Raw genomic sequence first — 19,883 nt, forward strand, 5'->3', positions numbered from 1 at the left:
CTCTAATACATGATATTATGACTCTTATTAACTTCGTTTAGATTCGAAAACGGATGTCTGGCACATCTGTGTAAAATCATATTTTTAACCACATCTTCCCATTCCCTTTACTCTCATTAATAATGGTGAGAGTGTTTTTTTCCTCTGTACCCTTGCCTGTTCCCTTGTCAACAGAGAGATTTAATTGTTTTATGTTCTCCATGTTTTTTTCTTTTTGAATGTAGTTGAACAACAATAATGTCCCTTTTTATGACAACATTTAATCTTTTGGTCTTTGTCTCCTGCTTTTTTTGGTGACTCATGGTCCCTATTAAATTTATGGGGGCAAATGACTAAAAAGGGGATGAATTATTTGACGACCATACACTGCGATATCTGCTTTTACTGGCTAATCTAATTGAATGTGAATTCTGGGCATTTGGAGTTTATCTCTTCCACCCTGCTGAACATCACTGTCTACAACCTTTCTGACAACCAACCGTGTGTTACCGTGCTGATGAACAAGATGTGTAAAGTTGTGTGTTTACTGTGTAAATTGTATAGTGGAATTCTACAGTTGTACTAGTCAAATGTTTGGACCCGCTTGTCTCTGAAAAGCTACTATTTTTATTTAAAAGAACAAATGTGGTTTTGAAACGGCTAAGTTGGTCTTAATATGAAGGAAAGGCAGTCCACAAGTGGCTCACTTACATGGGAACTACTTCAATATTGTTTGAAAAGCATCTCATGAATATCTCATGAAAGTGATGGAGAGAATGAAATCGTATGCAGACCTGTAATCTAGCCAAAAGCTGGTGACTTTGAAGAAACAAAAATATCAGAAAGTTTTGATATGTTTTGACATTTGTTGGACACTGCATTGTTCACAGATTTCCCTTTATCTTATTCCAAAGTGGCAGTGACCTTACTATTATGTTAAAATCTTGTAACAAACAATAAGCAGGTTTTTTTCCAAACCTGATAGTGTAAGTTAGAATAGCATGGCTGTAAGTGTGTGTGTTTCCCACAGTTATCGAAATAGACCGTTATTCTAAAATGCCTCGTAATAAAATTGAGCTTTTGTTGGGTATCAGTGTGAATACCGGGGTACGGTTGTAGCAGGTCAGAGTCTGGTTCTAATGAAGCATATGGATGTGCTTTGCGTTGTGGTTTGGCAATCACTTGGTCCAAACATATTTTGTGGTCTCTGCTTTTCTGCCCACTCTAAAGCTTTCAGTTTTTTTAGATCTTAAAACAGTTCTTACTCAACATTTTTTTTGTCGATAGTTTTTGAAAGCCACCAGCCAGTCGAATGTTTAATGACGAAACATCTGGCATTCTATCTGTAAAAGAGCCACACAAGAGTAAACTTACCGATATGTGTAACAAAAACCCAACACATTTCTCAAGAGTAATTTTTCACGCTTCTTAAATTCACAGTGTTCCCATAATTTCGGGGATGCAGAAGGGAGGTTGTGCTGGTTCATGCACTAAAAAAATGATTATGTGCCTTTGTAGATTTTATGAAAAGAAATTATTCAAATATACTTAATTTAATGTTCCTGTTTTTTTACAAAATAATTGAGTTAAAATAATGTAATCTTGGGAATAAATTTACTAATTTTGGTTGTTATGATTTTAATTATCTTGTTTGAGTTATTTTAATTCAACAAATTATTAACTAAATCCAACTCAATTGTATTATGTTGAACTCATTTAAATTGGTCAAATAAAGTTTACTCATATATTTTTTGTTGAGACTACATTAATAATTATAGTAGATATATCGACCTTGGCAGTTGATCTGTAGTTCCCAGCATGCTTTTCATCTGACTGCATTAGGAGATTCATTTTCCAGATGAACTGTCATGTTAAGTGTTTTTCAGTAAAATGAAAGACCTGTTTGTGTTTTTTCGTTGATTTATCTTTGAGATTTAGGAGAGTTTTGGTAATATTTTTTAATTCGGGTTTTTTAAGTTGTTACTGTTGTTCAGAAGTGCAAGCGCTTGTGCCTAGATTGAGGGAGGCACGGTATTAGTCATGAAATGTGTTATTTTACTTATTGAGCAGTAACTGTATTATCAGTACAGAAACCACCAGTCTCTTCTTACTAAACAGTCTATGTTGTGTCTAGTGACAGGCTAGTGATATGTGAAGTTTGAGTTAGACACTCAAACGCATGTTTTTGTTCAGTGTAATTTTTGTTCCTTAAAATAACATTTACTAAATATTTTAAGAAATCCTAAATGTATTTACTAGAATTTACTTTATTGCTTACGTTATAAGTTGTAATTGAATTATAGAATCAAATTGTAATTTAAAAAAGGTTTGTATAAATTTTATGAGGATTTTATTTAGTTAATTCTACAAGATATTTTTTTCAGTATGTGTAACGGCAGGGTCTGGATTTGCATCTTATATTAGTTGAGAAACTTCTTGGGAACATATAGAGGTTAAAAAAAGATCTTCAAAAATAATTTGATGACAATCAAGTACCTTTTGGTTCCATAAAGAACCATTAACATCTGTAGAAACTTTCAGTTCCAAAAAATGGTTCTTTGTGGCTCTTCAGATTATAAAAAAGGGAGAAACAGAGGCTTCTTTAAAGAAAATTTGAATGAATGTTTCTTTGTGGAACTAAAAAAGGTTCTACCATGTTGCTGTGAAGAACCTTTTAAGCACCTTTATTTTTAAGAGTGTAGTAAAGATGTTTGGTGCCTGTCTGTTTCCCAGGGTATTCTCATGACCAGTGAACATGGCGTGTAAAAAAATATTTTTAGATATTTTGTTGTCATCTTTAGTCTGGGATCAGAGCAGTCAATGCTACCGTATAAGGTTCTGCCCAGTATGACCCCACTAGACCCATGCACATTTAAAAGAGAAACAAAATCTAGACAGACAGACAGATATGTATTTTGTGAATGAAAAAGACCATTTTGAAGCAGTCATATTTGGTTTTATTTAATTGAATTCTAAATGCTTTTATTTCTTGTTTACATATGTGTATATGTGTCATAACAACTCCAGGAAAATTTACACAATGCATTGTACAGCATGGGTTACATACACACAACATTCAGCTCTGCTGAACAGCAGAGGGTGATTTCCATAAGCATCATGTGGCGATTCTTCCAAACGTCTCTCTTAAATGCGATATTATCTCTATATCTTTAATAACAGTTAATGTACAATCCCTTGTCATAAGTAAAACATATTTGTGAAACACAACGCTATCAAATATTGCCACTTTTTAAGCTTACAGTTTTAATATAAGAGCTAAACATTTTGTGAAGGTTGCACTGTGAAGTGAATGCATAGAATGGTTTTAATGTGCTGGAAAAGTGACATTATATGATGCTTTTTGTGTCTTTAAGTACACCGCTATTAGGACTGGTGTAGCTGATACAGTATGTGTCTTGTTTGAATTGTAGGCAGTTCTTGGAAACGCAGGACAATAGATAAAATTTACCTGGATCTATTTTACCTGGATAATGATGTCATGTCTGGCAACCTTTATCAACACGTATCTCATAACAAAAATAAAAACAAAGGGAATCTATCACATACAAGAAACACAGAACACACAAGATACATAGCTCAGAGACACCTGATATTGTCCACAGGCACTTTCTGGTGATGGACACTATTGAGTGTTCAAATCTATTTTAACGGCTAAGAAAGTAAGCGGTCTCTAGAAAATACTGCTTCCAAAGAATAAATCTATTTAAAATGATAAAAACTGCTGTTTTATAAAAAATAAAGAATTACTAAACGATGGTGGATACAAGTGGAGAGATTTAGTATTGTAAATGATGTTTTGACTTTCCTCTAATACTTTTTTTTGGCTGACAAGAGAGATTTGCAATCATTTTAGTGGATATTTTGTTGCATGAGTCGCTTTTATTTATGGATGCTTTGGCACATTCCTGGATATTGAATCAAGAATCAATCCACTTGTTACCTTTATTCTTTAAATTGTTTCAGATGCTCACTGATACTTTGACGCCTTATGGATGCCAAGCACAAATCATGTGGGTTATATGTGTACACATGATAAATGTCTGTCCCTCATACTTGTATTTTCAATCTATCTCTCAGAACACATCAGAAAAAACATTCTTCGAAAATATAGGCTTATTTTGAATATAATATATTTCAGTACACCGCCCGCCTGAGAAGCATCAATTTCTTTGATATTATTGTCACTCGATGTTTGCCAACCTTTCTGCTCCGCATTAAGACGTAAGAATGGGATAGACACAAGCTATTGCCAAGATAGCGAGAGAAAGAAATCTTATCTTGATCTCGTCAGGTTCTCAAGAGGAAGCTAATCTCAGAGCAAACATCGGTAAAGTGCCCCACGAATGAACGCTGAGCCCTCCAGAAGCCAGTGATTTGCTGCACAGTGTGATTTCATGGAAACCACAGCGTCGGGTAGATGCACGCAACTCAAGCGTTATAAAATCTGGAGCTAACAACCACCTCCCAAAAAGCAAGATGCAAAAGTTATTCCAATCTGTACATCAAACTTTAAGTTAATGCAGAACTTCTAGTAGTAACTGGATTGGACTTGTATAGTGTAAATCAGTCTATGACTGCAAGTCAGGAAGGAAATAATGTACCCGATGGAAAGTTTGGGTGGTATCTGTGTTTTGGACATGTTGACACAAGTTGGTCTTCATTGAGTTACCGTCATCTCAAAGTGGTCAAGCTCAGTGAGGACCAGCTAGAATCCAGCTGCCCTGTTCTGAAATTCTTGAGATGGATATTCAAGCAGGAAGTGAAAGTCTTATTCATATTGAAGATTTGTAAAAATGAAATCAAACCGTGATATCCTGTTGATGTACCAGTGATAGCACTATTACTACCGCTGAGTGCCGTAGAGTTGAACGGACGGTCCCAGAATGGAGAGGTAGAGCTCCGGGGTAGGGAAGCTGAGCAGAAGAGAGCCCCAAGAGAGTGAGCTGACTTTGGGGAGGAGAGACGGAAAGCATCAGGGTAATTACCAGCTGCCTGACAGGAATGTCTTACTAATGCCTCTCATGTTTATTCAGAGCCTGGCAGTAAGCACATTAGGAATGCAACGAAAGACAGTCCATTAGATGCTCTGTGTCTGTGGAATCCTCTACTTTGGGTCCCTAATGTCTATTTACTAGCGTAATATCCCAAGTGGATGGAGAGAAAACAGGAAGCAATGATCTATTTTTAGTTGTTCGGGCTTTTGGTAGCGTTGTATGGTTGGACCACTTCGGTTCACAGACGTGATGCAATTTATTTGATTGTTAAAATACTTGACGATTCTAAGAAAGTCTTTTTTTGGTTGATTTAGAAAAAGGTAAAGAAATTACATACTTCACCTTCAATGGATAACGCACTAATATTTTTGCTCTTTCTGCTGAATTGGCAACAGGTCTGCCCTGTAATTTGTCTAAGCCGGGCCAAGGACAGTCAAATGAAATGTCTCTCTTTCACATTCTCCAAACACGAATATAACCGTTTCCAGGACTGCTGAGATGACTGTGATTCAAACCACATTATGGCATCTGATGCACATGGAGTGAAGCATTTAGCCCAGACTTAAGTAGGTAGAGAGTGAGTCTGAGAGAGGAGAAAATGTGTTGGCAAAGATTAGAAAAACAATAATGACTCCTCAGGAACTACAGTAGTCTATGAATTTAATGTTTTATAAGAGTAGAAAAGATAAAGAGGAAAGAAGAGATCAGAGTTTTGGGGAAAAACGTGGGAAAAAAATGTGGTGGGGAATCCTAGTGTTGGCCGTTTAGTCCCAACAACATTTTCACAGATCCGGTCAGATCTAAATAAGCGTTTATGACAATCTTTGTAGTTTAAGAGAAACATTCACGACAGAGTTTAGTTGTAATAAGTGTTCCTTAAATCTAAACAAAACATTAAAATGTGTTATTATTTTAGTTTTTTAGTATTTTTCTGTAGTAGGTCATTAGGACAAACTCTTAATACACAAGATGGTTTAAAAATGACAATTTTAGTCTTGGTTTCTGTGAATCAGATTTCTAATGATCCAAATGTTTGTCAGCATTTCAGTTCTTAGCATCTCATTCTTTCGGTTCTGCTCTCTGTTTGGGATTTTAATCAGATTTTAAAGAGGACAGAACATCCAGGAAAAGAAACACTGAGCAGAGGAAGGCAGGGAACATGACACGCTATATGTCTGTATGTGTTTATAGAAAAATGGCTGTCACGGAGAGTGTGAAAGGGAGAAAAGGAACCAGAGCTAAGTATAGATCTGAGTCATTACTTTAGTAAAGGTCAGCAAATGTCACAGGCGCGAGTTGTTTCCCATAAACGCTGACCCGAGATCAGCTGCTTTCATAAGCTAACTGCGTAACCCACCCCCAAAGTCTGAATAAACACCTGGAAAGAGCTGCATGAAAATCTGAGGTTCTGATTAAATAAAGGACTTTGATGGTTAAAGACATAATCTGTTAGTACTTCAAAGATAAGGCAAAAACAAAATCCTTATTAAATCAGGCAGAAAGCCCCAGGTGGAGGAATCATGGTGAGGTTGCTAAATAACGTGATATCCGTGAAACTTACGACGGCCGTCTCTACATCCTCTCGTAAAGAGATCCAGAGTTCATGTCACGAGGTCACTGTAATACATTTGCGAAACCCGGTAGACTTTAAACATTCAGTTTTGTTGTCGTTGAGGTTTGAACTGGGCTTCAGGATACATTACACTGCAAACTCGCTTTGGGCTTATGTTGGTTTAGTAGTAGCTACTTTAGGCCAGATCGTTGAAGACATCTCCACGGATGCTGATGAACCGGCCCGTCAAAGAATTGTCCGTGCTGGGTTCAAAATGATCAAAGATCTGGTCTCGTAAGTCTTGGCCTCCCTGCCCGGACAACCATTATGGCTTCGCTCCTCCTTTCTCCTCTGTGTTCCTTCCGCTCTTGTTTTCTCCACTCCAACCTCTCATCAATTCTTCATCTTTGATCATGTTACTTCCTGGTCCTTACCGGTTAGGCCTGAGGTGGCGGGGAGTCAGGCTGCGCGCCCCCATCCACTCTCACCACTAGAGAATGACAGAGAAAAAGTTTGTTTAATATCTTGAAGCAGACATTTTTGGGTATTATAGTTACACTTCATGTTTTCATTTGTTGTGTTAATTTAGATTTTAGAATTACTTTAGAATTAGATTTGAGTTATTATTTAACAAAAGAAATGTATATCTTTTTTAGATTTTTAATAGAATTATTAATAATTAGAATCAAAATTATTAACAAAAAATATTTGTAATTTAAAATTCATAATGTTGTATTAATAATTTCTGGGTTTTTTTATTTATTTTTTATATGGTATACTATTTTTTTTTTTTAGTATTTTCATCATTATCTTCAAGCAGTATTTTTTTATTAATCAATTTTTACTTTGTCTTCAGAGTTCATTCAGAAATTATTTGAGGAAAAACCTTTTTAATTCAGTTTAAGCTGTTTTCTTATTTAAATTAATTCTTAATTTCTTTTTAATTAAAATGGAATTTATAATTTGTCATTTAAAATAATAGTTTATAGTTTATGTTCTTTAATTTTATATAATTTATTATTTTGCAGGATTCTTTTGTATTTTCATCATAATCACAACAGATACCTGCTGTAGTTCCAAAAACTGTACATAAAAAACAGATTTAAAAAAAAATTGATAAAAAATAAAGCGAAAAACATAAAGCAAACTATTTTTTTATTAATAGCAACATTGTGCCAGTTATGCCAGACCTATATTACATTGTTGAATACTGCACACAATAAATCTTGGTCTTGGTGTTCACTATCCTGACTATTTAAAGAAGAACATAATTCTTTTCCCTTTCTCATCTAGGATGAAATGAAATGGCCAAATCAAAAAAAATTCTTGAAATAACATGCAGCTTCAATTTTTAGCCAGTTTGAGGCAATCGTGCACCCCCTGGAGCTTTGAGCTCCCTGATCCCCTCTGCCTGCCCTAACCATTTAACTGCAATCACTACTACATTCAGCCCGAGACACAAATGCCTCATTTTCCCACTAACCCTTCAATCTGTTGTCAATTGTGAGGTGCCATGGAAACAGTTCCGGAATGCTGCAAGTAGGCTTTGAGTTCTGAGGTACCGTTTTGTGTCTGGACCCATTCAGAGCTTTGCCATTTGTGCAAAAAAACAACTTTTCTCTGTCTTGTCAATGACATCATTGCCTGTGAAGAACATTTACCCACCCATCCTTTTGGGAAACAGAAGTGTACTGTGTAATTAGATGGAAAAATGTAGTCCAGAACTGTGTGTATTTGCTTGTGGGGGTCAGAGGTGTCGAGACGAATCTGGGACTTAAATCAAATGCTAAACTGAATAGATCCAACATAATCTCACGGCTATTTACTATTTTACCTTAGAGCCTACTGGTGGCTGATTCGTTTGAATTTTGAAGATTTCAATAGTTTTTATGTGATTTTCTTTCGGGTCAGGCTACTTGTGTTTCGTTCATGTTTATGATGGTTTATCTAAATAATGTATATATGCATAAAGCAGACTGGAATAAGAAATCTAGAACATATTTCACGTAGCTAACACTCAGTCTTGCCAAACCTTTAATTACTCTAGGAATTTGCTTTATAGACATGGACATCACATGTCACTCAACATTTTAAAGATACAACGGAGAACAACAAATACTGTACAACCATCTGTGACATGCACTTATATATGGCCATACTGTAGTAATACAATTACCAAAATGTTGATTAGTCTGTCACTTTGCAAAATCAACATTTAAACAATGCATTTCTGACTATAATAATGGAGATAAATGAGACAAGGCATTGCAATGGAATACATGTTTAAATAAGCACTGTTTTGAAAGTATAGCCACAAGAGTATACATTTTAACATGATAGTGGGGTAAAAATGTGATTACAAAAAACATTAGATTAATTTTTTAAACACCCCAGAGCAACTTGTCCTGTCTACTTCCACTGTTTGGTATAGTAAACATGACTATTGAATGGATGAACTTGATGAATCAAAAAAATATATGGTCTCTGGAAATTTTGAGATGCTGTCATTTCTTTTGGTATACAGTATAGTATTATCTGCGGGTCTGGTCTCAGGTGCCATCGCTATTTAGAGATAGTTTATTATATTCTGTGATCCCTTTTGGGAAAGTGCACACTTCACATCAGAACCTGTATGGAAAGGCTACGCTCTTCTGTCCCTTGAGGGGCATCCTACATTTTAAGTATCCTCACAGGGGGATGCAGTATTTTGAAATCGCATTCTCTCGGTCTGCAGAGAGCAGTTGTGATAGAGCCTCACGCTCACGAGTGTCGTAGCACGCAGCAGAGAGAAACAGATGGAGAGACAGAGAGAGCGTGTGAGAAAATGTGCGTAGGCAAACATCATTTTAACATTATCTGCCAATACACTTATACTGTACGGGACCCAACAATAATCTGCACACAACACGGCCCCTAAACAATAGACAATGGATTGGATTCTGACTCATTACATTTTTTTTGACAATAGGGAAAAACACCCACATACATAAAGCAATTTAATTGAAGCAAATAATGATAGCAAGACGTTTTAAGGAAATGTATCTAAAGGGAGCAGTGTGGAGATTTTAGTGGCATCTAGCGGTAAGGTTGCGAATTGCAACCAACGGCTCACTCCACCTCTCCACCCTCCTGTTCGAAGGATTACGATGTTGCCGAAGAAGTATTTACAAAACGCATTAGAGCAGTGGGGGGCACGGTGGCTTAGTGGTTAGCACGTTCGCCTCACACCTCCAGGGTTGGGGGTTTGATTCCCGCTTCCGACTTGTGTGTGTGGAGTTTGCATGTTCTCCCCGTGACTCGGGGGTTTCCTCCGGGTACTCCGGTTTCCTCCCCTGGTCCAAAGACATGCACGTTAGGTTGCTTGGCATCTCTGGAAAAATTGTCCGTAGGGTGTGAGTGCGTGAGTGAATGAGTGAGTGTGTGTGCCCTGCGATGGGTTGGCACTCCATCCAGGGTGTATCCTGCCTTGATGCCCAAAGACTCCTGAGATAGGCGCAGGCTCCCCGTGACCCGAGGTAGTTCGGATAAGCGGTAGAAAATGGATGGATGGATTAGAGCAGTTTGTCTGTTCAGAGCAGGGCAGAGCAGGGCAGGGCAGGGCAGGGCAGGGCAGGGCAGGGCAGGGCAGGGCTAGTCAACTGGCTGCCCACGGGCCAAATGCGGCTCGCCAATCATCTTTAACTGGAACGCCTTAACATTTCAAATAAGTGGAGAGACTTTACTGACCCAACTGTGCTGTAAGAAGTGCACATCCTGAGACGCCACATCTTTAAAAGTCTGAAGCGCTGCTACATTCAGCACAAAAGTAATTCACGCGGCTCATTACGATTGACATCTTATAAAGCGATTTGATCGATCTTTCCAAGAAACGGAATGTTATTTACAATTTTATAATCAGCAGTTCACAGCCACAGGCAGTCGGTTTGTGCATGTGGTAGGTCGTGTTCCAAAACACGTTTTCTGACCTTGTAAAAAACTGCAGGAAGGTCTCAGATATTTGTTTTCATTACTACATTCAATATGTATGATTTAAACAGCTGTATTTATGAAAACAGCTCTTCATCTCCCTATAGAACTTGCACTTCAAAAGATCTGCCCTTCTTAGTGTCCCACGCACATGAATGTGATTGGAATTCACACGAAGATGCTATGATAGCCATATATACTGTATGATAATAGCATTCAGTTTCTTACACAGACCACAACTGATTCGCTTTTTAAGAGGCCAGTTTAACTTCAAGGGGCAGATATTACTTTTGTGATGAATGTGACATTTGACTTAAATATCAACCAAATATCTTCATAAATATCTCATTGAAAAAACAATGCTACCACCATCTTGGAAGTACTGAGGGTCTGGGGGTGAGTAAATTAACAGCATTTCATTTTTGGGTAGACTAACGCATTATGGAATATAAAATACAATTAAAAAGACAGTATCTCTTTTAATTAAATATAATGAAAAGGCACAAATACTGGATGCAATATTTGTGTGCATGTTTTAATATATTACCTATAGGTAACAGCTACAAAAATAGTAGGCTATAAAAGGAAAAAATACAATAAATAAGATAGCAAAAGAAATGACGATATAGTAAAAAACTAACCCGCATCCTATTCATACACTGTAAATGTTTTTGCTGTAGTTATGCAAGCTAGTTGCCAATAACTTACTGTAGATTTATATTTATTTAATTTGTTGGCAACCGTTTTATAAAAGATAAATGAATATTAAACATTAACAAGTCTTTATCTTTACAGAAAAAAGGATAAAATAACAGCCTCATGCAAGGCATTCTGGAAACCAGAAATCGACATTCACATTTTTACATTTAGTCATTTAGCAGACGTCTTATTCTAGGAACTAGAAATAAACATTTACATTTTTACATTTAGTCATTTAGCAGACGCTAAAATGTTTCAATTTAGAAATGGATTTCTGGTTCCCAGAAATCTTTGCATGAGGCTGTTATTTTATCATTCTCTGTATTTTTTTCTAATTTTGGTCGCCAGAAATCTTTGCATGAGGCTGTTATTTGATCATTTTCTGTATTTTTTCCTAATTTTGGTACCCAGAATGGTTTGCATGAGGTGGATTTTTTTTTATCATTTTCTGTATTTTTGTCTAATTTTGGTTCCCAGAAATCTTTGCATGAGGCTGTTATTTTATCATTTTCAGTATTTTTGTCTAATTTTGGTTCCAAGAATGCTTTGCATGAGGCGGTTATTTAAAGTTTTTTCATGTAAGGATAAAGACTTGTTAATGTTTAATGTTTAATAAAGACTTGTATCTTTGAACAAACTGTTGCCAGTTAATTGCATAAATGTTAATCTAAAGTAAGTTACTGGCAAACTGCTGCCAGTATTACTGTAATTTCTACCACCATTTTTTTATAGTGTACTTTCGGAATCTGGCATTCAAGGAAATATAGTTGAAGACCCCAGGTTGAGGGCTACTGTAAAAACAACATGACGAATTTCTGTGTATGTAGATAGAAATAGATAATTATTAAAAAGTTAATAAAAACATAACGCTTCTTAATATTCTAAATATCTTTCTACATATTACACACTGGACCTTTAAAGGGATAGATCACCCAAAATAAAGTAAGAAAAAGGCATAACTTTTCCAAAATGTCTCAGCTCACGTTTTATGAAAATTTGTGAAAGTAATGACAGAAGTTTCTTTTCTGGGTGACATATCCCTTTAAGAGTAAAGCTTCAGACGGTGAAAACCTTTGTTGAAAACCTTTTCTGTTTTTATACATACATTTGATATGAAAGAAGAGCAGGCAGTCCCATGAAAGATAGATGACCGGATAAACAAAGAGGATGAGTAAAACGGGAAAACAGAAAGCAAAATGTCCCACAACCACATAAAATATTAAAAACCCTTTCACCTCTCTCATATCTACAAAACCGCTCATCCATTCATCTCTTAGTAGTAAAAACTTGTGGGAGAGAATTACCAAAGAGGGACAAGAATGGAGAGAAAAATAGGATTCATTAACAATAAATTGACATTCTGCATTGGGACATTTTCCAGGCCCTACTGACGCAGCACATTTACACAAACTAATCCAAGTTATTTGTCACTCCTAATTATCAGCGACAGACACAAGAGACTAAATGCAAAAAGTAGAGATGCATACAGCTTGAAACTTCTGATTTCACTGGTTTGTTCCACATATTCACTGTTCTCTTGGGTGCTTTAACAAGTCGCCCTATTAGCGGTCCAGCTATCTCTTCCTAAACAGAACACACACACTATTTTTCAAGCACACCATATGGGTCATCTGGAAGTATTAATGGCTTCTGAGAGTAGCAGTAGCAAACGTTTGAGGTTGATGCTTATTAGAAGCTTGTTGCTACATTAGGAAAGCGGTCATTGGTGTTCCTGTAGGTCTTAGCCTGCGATTCGTCATACAACACCTGCTAATGAGCCAGTCTGGCTGTCAGACCAGCGCATGTTACTCGCTCTCGCGCGGTCCAGTCGCTGACTGTCCGATGCATACTGCACACAAAACTGACAGACACTTTCTGAGAAACTGTATGGCTTCTACACAATATTAGGTGTGTCTCAGTAATCTCTTGATTTAGTTAAGGTGACAGGTTGTTATAATGAACGCTTTAAAATATTTACTCATATAATAGATCTACTTGTCAACACTTGTTAGGTTGGTGGTATTAAATCGTTTAGTTTTGTTTGAGGCCCTCTAAAATAGATGCTGCATTGTACTTCTTTAAGTTAATTTCCATCGGTCTATTATCATGATATTAACTTTCATTGCAGAGTATTATATTTCAAATAAATCGTGGCGTAAAAACAACATGAACAGCGATTTCTAAAAGTTCAAGTTGTTTACACAGACCGCACGCAGACCTGTTTAAGTAGGTGCTTCTCAGCCAAAACCAAGAACTTACCTTAATGTGTTTATTTATGCAACACTTATGTTTATCTACATATTTTTAAATGAAATAGAATTTATCAATGAAAATTGGATTCTATGTTATTTATTACAAAACAGAGGCTGTAAGCACCGAGCATTGTTTGGTGCGTGTGGGCACAGGGGAGAGACGTGGAGACCGCTGGCACCGATGTGTTTAGAAGTGGCGCCTGTGTGTTTACAGTAGACATGTGTGAGAAATAAAGGAGAGGTGTCTCTGCCAGAAAGACACGATGGAACCATCACACCTGTTCAGGCTGACATTGTTGAATTGTGTGTTTAGACTGAAAGCATCTGCTGTTATGGTCCTATGGGACTCCATGCAGACAGTGGAGTGAAGGTACAGAGGAAGAGCAATGATGATGGAAAGATGGACTTAGAGAGAGGAAAAGAGAAAATGTGGGGATGAATCATTGTACGGTACTTTGTTTTATACTCCAATGCAGTAAAAATACTGTAACTCAGTTTTTTTAGTTTTGGTTAGGTTTCATAGATGGTTTCAGCGGCAACTACATAAACAAACGTTATGTGGCCAAACGTAACCTCCGCAAAGAATCAATAACTGTTGAGTCGTTTTTTCCATTTATGATATTTTTGCCATTATTTTACAAAGTGCAGTCATAGAGAGGAGAGGAAGCGCAGTGAGACAGAGAAGGGGGTGGGGCCAGAAAGGACCTCGAGCTGGGACTTAAACTCAGGTCACCCTTAGCACTGTCCCCACAGTCACAGGCTTTGAAGTTTTAATTTAATGCATTACATTTTGCATACGATAAAACCTTGATATAAAATAAATATACAGTAAATAAAGTTAACTTCAGTCCAGGCGTGTACATCCGATGAAACTGTCCATAGTGCGCTTAATTCTTAATTTTTTATGTCCATTGTTTAAGATATTTTTTACAAATTACTTTTAACTGCTGTAAGTTGCATGCAGTAATGATTCTTAGAAAAGAGAAACACTACTTAAAGGTCCAGATTAGAATTTAGATGTAATAAAATAACAGGAATATTATATTAGTTATCTGAAAATAAGTGCAATGTTCTATTAATGTTTTCTAATATTTTTTTAACATATTTGTTAAAATTTAAGTGTTTCTTGTAGGAATTGTTTATTTAGATCTGCAAACCCTCAAAAGGGTTAGTGTTCATTGTGGACATACTGTATACTGCATATATACAAACAGTATTCATGCATATATATATATATATATATAAACTTCGGTTTAAACCGTATAAACCATCCTCCATGGTTGCTTTAACGTTTACACACTTAGCTTTAAAAAAACTGATGGTTTTAGACAAGCTTTTTCTGTGTCCAGGAACCATCATCAAAGTGGGCTAATATATCTATGACGATGGGGTTGACTTAATGCCATCGGCCATTTACAATACCATTTACTATAAATGTAAATGAAACTGCTGCTATTTATTTATTCATTAAGAATGTGCTTTTATCCAGAGTGATTCACTCAGGCGAGTGCAGTCACTCTCTCTCTCTCTTTAACTCACACACACACACAGAAACAGAGACTAATGTCACATGTGGAACATTTGACATCGTACTTGACCTTTTAAATATTGGCTAAATTGTAAATATGATACTAAGCTCTTTTTGTAAAGTCTATGAAGGTTGCGTGTTGCCTGCTCTGTGATCATTTGCAGCATTTGTGAGACTCATGACTCATCTGAGCACAGCAGCTTATCTGGCTGCCAGCTTACAGGAAGAGATCATCTACCAGCATGCAAAGCAACTATAGTTTTTTTTATATGTGGCATTTATTATATAGCAGCACAAAAATGACACACTGTACCTTTAAATGCAATCTCTAAATCGACTACATAAAGTCATCTATAGTCCCCTTCCCCTTAATTTATACAGTACGAGCGGTGTTTCATACATTTAGAGCTCTTTAAACCCAGACCGCATATCCGCGGTGAAGATGTTTGACATCCTCTCTCGCACTCTATAGCAAGTTGAGTCAACAGGCCCACTTTGTTGTTGAGTTTTAAAAGTGTTCTGTCTCCTCTCATAGCATCACTCCGGTGTGAGGATAGTACATGACTGTAATCTCTGTCTCGTGGCCTTTAAATATTATTAAGAAGCACACTGGCGATTTAGAGATTTCTCAGGAATGCTTGTAAGCACGTTGGTTTATTTTTAGGGTTCGAGAGTGTTTGTGAACGTCCATGCTTGTAAGGTCTTGACTTGTCTGTCCTTAAGATCTGAGCGATAAAAACACCCAGCCTTACATGGAAACAACAAGTGTATGAGATAGCGATCGTAAAAGGAAGATATGAGCGTTAAGGGGAAAATGAAGACAAAGATATGCACATACTGCACGTCCTTTTCATGGAGTTTTTGAGTCTTTAACTTTTAACTCACCAATCTGTTCTGCGGCATGCAGCTGCGTGTGGGCCTGTGCTTGCGTCTGGCCCAGCTGCTCCTGCAGACTCTGACTGTCCACTGATATCCCGCTGTCACTGTGCAGTTTCTCTCCCTCTGGAGATGGCGTCTGATTGGCCGTCGCTGCACGATTATTAGCTGCCTGTTTATTTTGCTTGCAGCTGTTCCACCTGGGAGACGCAAACAGATGCATGCACATGCAGTGTAAATAAATGTCATGATAGAGAAGAAACCAAGTATGCTAGCATCTTAAAATGTAAAGATTTTAAAATCTGTCACATATTGATTGTCCACTAATTTGAAAAATATATTAAATGATATAGGATATCAAATAATAGTATATGAATATTATCAATGTTTTCACCAATATTTTTGGTCCTGTTGTGTATGCGTTTCAAACCCAGCCATACTCTAAGGGCATTCACTCATAAATGCCCCTTTAAAATCTCTTCATGTACATATCCTTTCACAATTTGAAATATTAGTTCCTAAATGTCTATGCTTACATAAAGAACCTAATGTTCCTGCAAACTTTCCATTGCATTAAAGGTTCTGTGTAGTAAAAAATGGTTCTTTGAACTATAAAAATAGTTATTATAGGAATTCTTTATGAACCAAAACCCCGTGGTATCACTTCCAAAAAAACTTTTTATGACTTTTAACACTGATCTACATTCTGTGTGTTTGAATGAGTTGATGTAAACACTGTCTACAGTTTTTCAGCCCCGTCCACAATCTTTTGTGATCTGATTTTATGTCGTTGTATTTCAGGTTTCTTTTTTGCTGACCTCTTGAAAATGATGTAAGCCAGCAGGCCGACCACGACCGCCGCAAGGATGGAGCAGTAGATGGGGATCAGGTTCTCGTTGAGTCCTCTGCCGATGAAGTGTGGGGTGCTAGGTTTGGGTGTAGTGGCATCCCCTCCAGGGCTGGGGCTCCATAATACATCCAGATCTGTCAAATAGGGGTTTGATTCGCTAAGGGAAGGCGTGGTAGGGGGATACGTAGGAGCAAATGGATCTATAATGAAGAAAACACAACATTTTTGTTTACATTTTGAAGAATTTCACAATTTCTCTGTTGATTTTCAGGTTTGGTGCTGTCTTACAGATCTTTAGTGTGGTCTCAGACTTTTAATCCCTGCTTGTACATAAATCAAAAGCACATAATGAATTAAACCTAATGAGTCACTGTAAGCCGTTAAATTGACCAATAGCTGTCTGAATGGTGTTACATGATATATTGCCCCCTGCACTCACTAAAGGCAATATTTGTCTTTTTATCTGTCTTCCTCTCTTTATTGATTCAATGCATTATTAATACATGCACCCCCCCCCAAACCTGAACACAATTAAAGACTTTTGAAGCAATACTAGTTTGGTTTCATAGTAAGGCAACGTCAGAATGTAACCCCACAAACACTATTAGATTTGAAGTAAAACATGATTCAGCTGGTTTTTGAGCCTTCGAAATAGTGGTACACGATATCTGTGTGAAAATAAAAACAAACAAATAAAGCCAAACTCGCACACACACACAGACACGCATGAAAACATTCCAGTCTTTCTCTTGAATAGGTTCCAGAATGTTACAGAGCTCATTCACATCTTTTATGGCTGTGAAACTGGCGGTGACAGGTTAGATCTGACTCAACGGGTGTCCTGAATTTACCGTGACTAGAGAAAATTCTGTATTTTCTTCTGAACTTTAAAGAGTGTGTGTGTGTAATTATGTTTGAATAATCATAATGAAAGCACTCTTGGCATGGACTGTTTAATAGTTAATTAAAAAGAATTGTTTGAACACACACACACACACACACATTTCTTTTTGTTATCATTTGTTTTCTATGGCATCTGATATTTTATCCATATTATATCACCGTTTGCAGTGAAATCTAACCCTTGCAAACATTTCTGCAGTTTTACATTTTCATTTTTTTTCTGTTTGTGTGAACATTCTGTAAAATCTGACCCACACACATATATTTATGAGGACATACCAAGGATTTCTATTTTATGAAACGATTATAATAGCTAATGTAAACACTTTATAAATTGCCCCCACATATTGTCAAAGAGAGTTTTTGTCATATTTGGGGTATAAATTATAGCTAAATAAACACACACATACAAGTAGATGTAGGCATTCTAAGACTTGTGTAGACAGTGATCTTTCATTCTTGTCTTCTTCTATCAGTCTCTTTTACTTGCTGGCTCTACCTCAGTAGCTGACAGTCTTTCAAGACCTCCCTTCTCATTATTTCTTAAAGGAAGGATTTCCACTTTACTTTATATATTATAGCATTCAGTATAAGTATAGGCTTACTGAGTAAAGCCTGACTGAACTTTAAAACCTCTGTTTTAAAAACTAGTTCACCATTTTATTGTGCTGAGGCGATAAAACAGTCAAGCTATAGGTTAACAATTTCAAATTCCTCTCTTTTATTTCAACTTTTTTCTTTACTAACTGGGCTTTTTTGGGATGAGTTGCCAAGTGTAAAGTGCTTGTTAACCCTCAGCTGGGTGCCTTCCTTAATGAGCATTCTTTATTCTCACCCTCTCCATTCTGTTTTTTAAACGAGGAGTTTACTGCATATCTGGCAACCTTGAATGCTTATTATAATGGTTCTCTTTATTTAACAGAAAACTCTGTCTTGAAAGACTGAATCTCGCCACACACACACACCAAGCCTTATTTGCTCCCTGTGTGTGTGTGTGTGTGTTCAGGAGTGTGTGATAGACAGGAGGGGGAGCGATAAGAGCCTGATGAGTGTGCGTGTGTGTGTGTGAACGGATGGATGACTAAATGAACAGAAGCTTCGCTGTTAACTGCTCTGATTAGCTTCAGTAATTACACTAGCAGGAGGCAAAAGCACACACGCAAATACACACTCACACACACACTTATTAAACAAAGGAGTGTTTTGAAAACGATAAAAATAGAGACGTTAGATTCAAAGGCATTTGTTTGAATGTGTATGTGTATTACATGTATGCATACATGTCTATTACACCGTTGTTTACATTGTAAAATGGAACCAAACTTAAACCTACATCTACACTGTGAGTGACGTGACAAAACATAACCAATGCATTTTAGCAATGGTTCGGAAAATTCTGCATAACATGAAATGAAAGTGTGTGTGATGCTCTAGCTGCAATAGAGGTCACAGATTGAAACCTGAGTGTGAGATGCTCCAGCGCTCTTATCGATCCAGTGAAGGAAAGGGCTCAGCATAACTCTCGCTCTCTGTCACACACACACATACGCAGACACATGCAACTTAAATCCGCATGTGGGCCCAGGAAGTGATTCACCACGTATCACGGACCACCAGCGTAGAGGGAGATTGCTCATTCTGTCAGATGATCGCTGAATGTGTGCCTGTGGTCATTTTCATGAAAGAGCTTGTTTTTAATATGCTCCTCTCATCGAAGGGCACATGCATGGCTGACCCACAGACAGATGGACATGAAAGGGTCAGACAGAGAAGGAGATGGATGAAATAAAGCTGTAAAGGTCACGTATGAGGTCAGTTTAAGTATGATGATGTGGTGCTAGAGGGTGGTCATCTGTATGGGATAGAAAAGGACTTCTCTGACTGGTGTGTTTGTGTGTGAGAGAGAAAGAAAGAAAGAAACTGCAAAAGAAGGCTGGTTTGTGCCAACTGTCACTATATAGGCTACACAAAGGATAATCATCAAACCGCCAGTACTATGTATAGAACTGTGTGGAGGAGAAAACTGTAGCTTCACACTCTGTAAACTACTTACAACTTAAAGGGATAGTTCACCCAAAAATAAACATTGTGTCATCATTTCCTGACTCTTGTCATTTCAAACTTCCATGACTTTATTTGTGTTGTAGAACACAATAGAAGATATTTTGAGAAATGTCATTGATTGAATAACGACGGTACCCATTCACTTTTACTGTACGGACACAAAACCAATGCAAGTCAAAGGGTGCCGCCAATCAGTGTT

At 37.1% G+C, this 19,883-nt stretch overlaps 1 protein-coding gene across 1 annotated transcript in view; it reads right to left on the reverse strand.

The window, feature by feature from the left end:
• Positions 1 to 2,929: 2,929 nt before the first annotated feature.
• ngfra (nerve growth factor receptor a (TNFR superfamily, member 16)) overlaps positions 2,930 to 19,883 on the reverse strand; it is a 29,676-nt gene continuing 12,722 nt past the window's right edge. The window contains exons 4-6 of the mRNA XM_056751901.1: positions 16,686 to 16,917; positions 15,877 to 16,067; positions 2,930 to 7,036 (exon numbers count right to left, since the gene is read on the reverse strand). Of these exons, the coding sequence (XP_056607879.1) occupies positions 6,984 to 7,036; positions 15,877 to 16,067; positions 16,686 to 16,917 (476 nt within the window). The 3' untranslated portion in view covers positions 2,930 to 6,983. The remainder of the gene's footprint in view (positions 7,037 to 15,876; positions 16,068 to 16,685; positions 16,918 to 19,883) is intronic.

This window comes from Triplophysa dalaica, chromosome 7 (genome assembly GCF_015846415.1).
Source record: "Triplophysa dalaica isolate WHDGS20190420 chromosome 7, ASM1584641v1, whole genome shotgun sequence".
In the NCBI taxonomy this organism is placed as follows: Eukaryota; Metazoa; Chordata; class Actinopteri; order Cypriniformes; family Nemacheilidae; genus Triplophysa; species Triplophysa dalaica.